Consider the following 7,250-nt stretch of genomic DNA (forward strand, 5'->3'; position numbering starts at 1 on the left):
TATATATATATATATATATATATATAAAGGTTGTTTATTTCTTATTGAGAATGATGCAGTGGTGCATATTCTATTAAAAAAGTCCTGTATTTAAAATCAGGTAGAATGTACTTAAAGTATCAAAAGTATAATTACTAGTTCCCTCTCAAATATTAGATTGTTAATACTGATGCACCAGCAGCATGATAATGCTGGAGCTGCTCAAAGTGAAGCACGTTTGAACTACTTTAAACACATTTAGTCCAGTGGTTCTCAACCTAGGGGGCGGGCCCCTCCAAAGGGTCACCTGATAAATCTGAAGGGTCATGAGATGATTGATGGCAGAGAAGAAGAAGAAAAAAACGTTTGATGGACTTTTCTTTCTTTGTTTGCTGATTTTGTGAAACATTTAATAACTTACAATGTTAGGAGGGCCTTTGACTGTTATTAAATGAAACCATGTGAGACATTTAGAGAAATGGTTCTTTGTTGGAACTTTTCACAACTCATAGATATCTAAAACATGACATAACGAGACGTTGCTTTCTTGTGAGGGGTCACAAATCATGAATGTTGTGAACCACTGATTTCATCTTTAACAATGTGTTAAATAAACTATTAATCTGAAAGCTAAGCAGTATAGCTTTGAAATAAATGTAGAGGAGTAAAAAGTGCAATATTTCCCTCTGAACTAAAGTACAAGCACCTCAATGTTTTACTTGAGTAAATGTACCGAGTTGTTTTCCACTACTGATCGTTCTCCTTATGAAACCGAATCAGCTCTGAGAATTTGAGCAATTTAAACCAAATGACATAACACATTTGAGTTGTCTTGCAGCTTTAATAATGCCTTCATAGTTAAAGTGTCCAGGTTTACAGTGTGATAACGACCGGCAGCTTTAGTGCAACACAAACCTTGTGGCTGCTTCTAAATCACATGTCATAAGAGGGGGGGATGCTGTCATGTCAACATTGGTGGTCTCAGGGAGCCATGAGATTTATGAGTCCCGGCTGGCATGTAAGCGGCATCCTGCTTCATGTAACCTCCCCTCTACTCCTCACCCTCAGCCCCCTCCACCGTCTGCCATCAAGTTTACTTCTGCAACATTTCTGTCGTACATCATTTGATCCTCTCTATGTGGATAACTTGTCCATTAATATATTTCTTTCTTCTCTCTTTGTCGACTTTGTAAGTTTTTACCAGTTAAATGTCAGAATGAAAGCCGACTTTAATCATTGTGTATTCACATTAAAAATAAAATACTAAACACTGAAAGACAAACATCGCCACAATGACTACACGTTCATGTAAATGTATTTAGTTTATTAATAGGAGTATCGTCATCTGAAACCATGATCATTTTACAACATAGAGTCTCATAAATGTGGTTTTTCCCTCACTAATCACTGTTATTACTTTACTGGTGTTACAACTAAATCTGAGCCTCAGAGTAAAACAGGACCGAGTGTCTGAGTGACGTAGAGAAAAGGCCGGTCAAGTAATACATACTTTATTTTCACATTAGTATTAAAAGTGTAATCTGCAGGGCTCAATATCTCCTCTGTGCTGTACAGCTGTAAGTTGTGTGTGACGGACATTTATCCTACTTAAATAGCATTATGTACAGCAATCAAAATCTACTCGAGACAACTATTGTTCAGGAAATGTTCACCAATAACAAAAAGTAGACACTGTTGGCTTGTTGATCATCGGCCACCTCCATTGGCTGCTCCGCCTCCGGCTCCTCCACCTGATTGGTCCTGAGCACCAGACATCATGAGGAAGAGAACGAGAGGCACGATGTACATCCACTGGAGAGGACAAGAAGAAAAGAAAAGAGAAGGGAAGTAAATTCAACAATAGTTGTTCTAAAGACAACAATTCTTTACTGTGATCACAGAGATCATCCCAGATTGGTCTCCCCAGATTAGGTTCTACCGGTACTTATATTCTGAACAGAAGAAAAGTTAAAAGTGGGTGAGAAAGTGAAGAAATCTCAGTGTCAACACCAAACACATGCTCAACATGTTCACACTGACAATTACGATTTAGGATTTCTTGATGGTTTAGCATCGGGTTACTTCTATTTGTACCCGTAGGTAGACTTGGTTTGCAATAGAGGGCGAGGCATCCATCTCCACACACATTACAATCAACACAGACAACAAGACAAACATGACACAAGTACACAAGGCTACAAATCAGTCAATCACTAAATACATTAAATAGCATGGAGGCTTTCTTGTACAATGTCTTTTGAATAAAGAAGAAAGTTAAGCTTTTTCAGGTAGTTATAAGTCTGGAATGTATTTGGCACTGACTCTGGAAAAAACAGGAAAAGAGGGAAAGTGTGGGAAACAAAGTGGTTGGTTTCAATTAGTCGTGTAGAAGTTAAATAGATCAGTTGACGGGGGAGGGGACAGAACAAGCCACAAGTAAGGAAACAGTACTTCAGTGGGAATCAGCTCTGCTCTCTGCCTCCCCCTGCTGGGGGCTGTGCTGAGTTGGTGACCATGAGGAAGATTGCACCTCCCAGAATCAAATACCACTGGAACACAGCACAGAGTCAACACACTGTCACTGAACACAGCACAGAGTCAACACAGTTCACTGAACACAGCAAGATATACAAGACAAGCACAGCGATCATAGGAGGCGCTCGGGGGAGGCCGGCGATAGCACACAGGCCCGGCGTTTCAAAGACGTGGAGCTCACTCCAGCCGACAGCTCCAAATATCACAAAGATGACAAATATACACGTTACCAAAGTTTGAACTTGAACTTTGAGGGCAGAATGATCTCTGCTGACTGTGACAGCAGCAGTACAGAGGCAGCTATCAAGCTCTGGTGCAGACCCCCTTTTGGGCCCCAAGACCTAAAAAGGGGGATCTGGTACAGTTTGTTTATGGTGTGAAAGCAAAGAAGACGAAGCAACGTATAGCCTGTATTCTGACAAAATCATTTAACATATACACCAGGGGCCTCCCAACAAGTAACACTACCCGCTTCAGAGGGGTTCGCTAAAGGTTCTGAGAAAATGTACATTTTAGAACACAAAATGATTATTCTCCAATCAGCCATCAGTTAAACAAGTTACGCTGCTCACAAGTTTGGTTAAACCAGTGATGCTGCAACAGAAGGTAATGTTAGACTAACAAGAGCACACCTAAAGAACAGACTGTCCAGTAAAAGGCACAAATATAAATATATATCACTTTCATGAGGAATGGGAAACAAGTAACAACACAAATGGACTTTCCGGTGTTTCGTTGAACTCTGTTCCCCTGTTAAATAGTGCCCCCCCGCCCCTGGTAGTTGGGGATAATGGTCGGTTCAGGTTCAGGTTAGGGAGGAACACAGACATGAAAACAGTATTTGACACAACGCCGTTTGGTAGCAGTCTACATACAGAGAAGGTGAAGTCTCTGTTACCAAACTGACGAGAACCAACGCAGCAACAGAGGCTTCGTTTAGTGTCGCACATCCTAACGACACACAAAAACCCTTCGTCCAGGCAGGGAACATAACAGAGGCCCTGCTTTAAGTGACTGAATCGTTACTAAAGGACCATAAAAGTACGACAGACACTACGTTTGCTATCGGTGATGTGACACTTGGTGCTGTGAGTAGATCTAGACCACTTTCATTTTGTCAATCTAGCTCTCAGAGGACAACGTTTGGAGACCCCTGATATACAAACAGGATTTTCCCTGTCGATACGTTTCTGCCACAAATATTGACAAATGAAATAGAAGAAAAATAAAACCTCGCACTAAAGTATTGATGCGCCCTGTATACTACATTTTAAAAACACATGCATAGAAAAAGTTAAGACTGATGGGGAAAAAAGAAGGAGCTGAATAAGCATTTTCATGTATCCATAAACTATACGGGCCATTACAATCATCAGAGCCCAATTACCGAAGGCAGCGAGTATATCTTCAGGCACAGCTTATTGGGCTTATCAGCAGTTTTCAGTAAGAGTACTTACATATTTAGCAAAGAAAGATTTCTGCTCTTGTGGATTCTTCCCCTTCTTCTCAGTTTCTTGTTCCATTCGTTCAACGAACAGAGCCGTCTCAGGTCTGGAAGAAAGTTGGCAATTAGAATTCAAACAAACCCGAAAACAGAAAGTGTGTGTGAAAGGCAGAAGAGTGCGGAGAGACTTGTTCTCCCCACGGGGATATGGTGTAGAGCTGCTACGCCAAGGCAAATAAAACGGAATCAAAGACATCCGAGACAGCTACCCGAGAGGATTTCACTAATGCACAGATAGTTAGAGATGCTGCCATGAGCAGTCAAGCTTCATCAAGCAGTGGAGATTGAAAAGGAAGAAAAACAGAAAAATAAAAATGAGCAAATTCATCATTTAGGACTGACCCCGGTGCATTGACGGGAGCCATGACGCTGAGCGTGGTGTTGAACACCTCGAGGTCGACTTCATCCTCCACCTCCGTGCCCCGGCAGGCCCCGGGAAACGTCACTATGGAAACACCGATGACGTAACCAGAGACGTCGGCGTGGAGGGAGATGACGTCACTCAGATGGGACTCCACCATGGCGCACTGAGGTTCATGGTAGAGCGAGTTAGTATCGCTCACATTCATATCACGGGGATGTGATGCCGCTTCATCCAACAGATCAATATTACATTTTAGAAGAGCCCTCAATCTGAATTAACTTAGGCTGGTTAGACACACGACATAATGAATATCTATTCTTGCATGTCATTCTGGTTCTCTAACTACACACGGCTTAGAATAGAATACTGAAACATTGATTATTACTAAATTAAATACGTGTTTTTGGCAACATGTACATCAGAGTGGAAAATTGTCTTTGGCTCACCAAAACATAAAGCTAGTAGGTTCAGTCAAAAGATATTAGTTATCAGATGAGCCGTACTCTTGTTCATAAACAAAACAACAATTTCTAAATTGTTCTAAATCTTTACCCAACCTTTAATACCTGAACAATGTAGTGATGCAGTCAGCAAAAGTACTTTACAAACAAGAGTACCTTTGATTTATAATGATCAATAATAAACTATAAAAGACCAAACATGTAAATGTGTTACCTTTTATAATAAGGCTCTGAGACAATTATAAACTTGTAAGCCAACAAGAAAAACATTGAAATATTTTAAGTCAAAACGAATGTACTAAAAATACAGTAAACCAAAGAAAACAATGAGACATTATTTAACTAGAGAGACCTTAAAACACCATTATTTGAAAAGTAGTCCCATTATGGCACATGTCTTACATAGAGCAGATCGATTTTTACTGATGAAGCTCTTCATGTACTTATTATCTCTCAGTTCCATAATACAAGCTTGTTGAGCAATTGAACATTATTTCCTGGTGAAGAGAAGTGAAATACGTACGGCTCTGACAAATGCTGTGAGGTAACCTTCCAACTGCCGCTCGGTCTGTCTGTCTGCCTGCAGGAAGACACGAGGCACTCGGATTCTGTACAGACCGTCCACTGCAGCCACTTCCTGAAGCACAAAACAAACACAGACGTTATGCCATCCTGATCACACTCAAGTCCTTTTGTACGAACTCTGGCTCTCAAATCTGTTTATCAATGATCAGAGCATATGGTCTGTGGTCGTCCATGAGCGTCATGGCCCCAAAAAGCCCTTACATTTGTTGTTGAAAAATGAGGAATCCAACAATCTCAGTGTAATTGTGGTAATCTTTATTTTGGACACAACCAACTACAGTATTGCTCTGTCCACACCCTTCAAACCGTATCACATCTCACCTTTAGTTTGGTTCTGTCTTCCTCCGATAGCTGACTCTGAGTCAGTGAGACGCTGGGCTCCCTTCCAGCTTTCAACACCAGCGCTCCACGTACTCGAAACTTTGCTATATCATCTGAAACAATGCGGACAAACAGACAGTAAGAGCAAAGCAGATAGCATTGATGAATAACCGAATGGACCTTTTTCACAGCAGATACTTTGACATTAAAACAGTGGGGAACGTGCTGGTTTATTTAATATCACTAATGAGGGCTGCAGTCCACTTAAGGGAGGTCCTGGTATTGTGCATGCTGGCGCAATGCAATAGCTTACTTGCTTACTTACTAGCTTACTAGCTTACCTTCAATGCAGCTGAGCCTTTCCTGCTGCGACTAGTCAACATGTCTGCTGTGATAAAGGTCTATCAGATATAGATGCTCAGAATGTAAATTGTTGCAGTTGACTGTCATGTTACATGCAGAGTTAGATACGTTGGCAGTTAACTACATATAATTAATTCATCGATTGATAAAAATGATTCAACTGACAGACTTTTGAAGTGTGATGTCTCCGTTCTGTGGTGTTAGCACAAGGCTGCTTAGTTAGTGTTAGCTTAACAACATTAGCAATAACGCACTATAAACCATAATAATCAAAAATAACACCTCCTCACCAACTTCAAATGAGTGCTCAAGTGGTACGGAGAAACCACTGAATTCAGTGTCCATGACATCGCCAACCTGGTAATACAAATAGAAGATATAACGTTACTGTTAGCATTCACTGGGTCCAAAGCTAATGCTAATCCCATAGCTAACAGGTGCAGCTTCCGCTTAACGGCAGTCAAATGCGAGGGTTGAATTAATACAATTTCACACTTACCCTTCTGCCGTTATTACAGTATACATAATTCGTGCATACGAAAAACAAAACAGTAGAAACAACTGCAATTTTAAATGGAAGTGGACGGGCCATTTTGACAGAAATATGCAGCGGAAGACAATGTAAAATGTACTAAGCTACTACAACTGAGCAGTTCCGGAGAGCTTTTCATAATAAAAGTCTTTAAAATATATGACATGTTAGTCGTTTATTCTTTACATTTTTTAGCAGAGTTTTCAAATGCTGATTTGGGAGCTTTTGTAGCCGCAGTCTAACTAAGTAGAACAACACATTACAATTCATCATTAATCATTAATTTCACCTTTTTTCCCCCATGTTCCTTAAATTTTAAGATTTGCATTATATATATTTTTCGAGTTTCAACCAGGTTTTATCAAACGTGTGTCTCAAGCTAAAAGTCTGCTTTACCACTCCAACCCATTCCTCCATACACAGCTATTTAAGGTATGTGCTGACCTACTTTGCATGCTTGTTTGTTTATGCATAGCCTCCCACTCAATACATGTCAAATGACTTTATTTTTCACTTCTGTCCGTTTCTGAACATGTTCATCTTGTCATCTGTTATTGCCAGTGCTACTGCACAGGAACAGTATTAGGCTTTGAATTATTATTTTTT

General features: G+C 40.3%; 1 protein-coding gene across 2 annotated transcripts; it reads right to left on the bottom strand.

The window, feature by feature from the left end:
- Nucleotides 1-1,284: 1,284 nt before the first annotated feature.
- emc10 (ER membrane protein complex subunit 10) lies at nt 1,285-6,757 on the bottom strand. 2 transcript variants are annotated; one of them, XM_031861871.1, is made up of 8 exons: nt 6,612-6,757; nt 6,403-6,469; nt 5,750-5,862; nt 5,367-5,480; nt 4,361-4,545; nt 3,972-4,065; nt 2,431-2,528; nt 1,703-1,791 (listed from the first exon to the last, which is right to left on the bottom strand). In XM_031861871.1, exons 1-7 carry the CDS (start codon nt 6,702-6,704, stop codon nt 2,442-2,444), a joined length of 753 nt encoding a protein of 250 aa, XP_031717731.1. In that variant the 5' UTR covers nt 6,705-6,757; the 3' UTR covers nt 1,703-1,791; nt 2,431-2,441. The 2 variants fall into 2 exon arrangements, with proteins under 2 accessions (XP_031717730.1, XP_031717731.1); XM_031861870.1 differs by lacking the exon at nt 2,431-2,528 and having other exon boundaries at nt 1,285-1,791.
- Nucleotides 6,758-7,250: the final 493 nt, after the last annotated feature.

This window comes from Anarrhichthys ocellatus, unplaced genomic scaffold (assembly GCF_004355925.1).
Source record: "Anarrhichthys ocellatus isolate YVR2014 unplaced genomic scaffold, GSC_Weel_1.0 scaffold26, whole genome shotgun sequence".
Taxonomy (NCBI): domain Eukaryota; kingdom Metazoa; phylum Chordata; class Actinopteri; order Perciformes; family Anarhichadidae; genus Anarrhichthys; species Anarrhichthys ocellatus.

Bases quoted from the DNA above. Each gene is read 5' to 3' on its own strand.
- emc10 (XM_031861870.1), bottom strand. From the start codon at position 6,704: ATGGCCCGTCCACTTCCATTTAAAATTGCAGTTGTTTCTACTGTTTTG. The intron at 5,481-5,749 runs GTGAGATGTGAT...TTTGTGCTTCAG, and splicing joins AAGACAGAACCAAACTAAAG to GAAGTGGCTGCAGTGGACGG. The intron at 4,546-5,366 runs GTACGTATTTCA...CATGAACCTCAG, and splicing joins TCACAGCATTTGTCAGAGCC to TGCGCCATGGTGGAGTCCCA.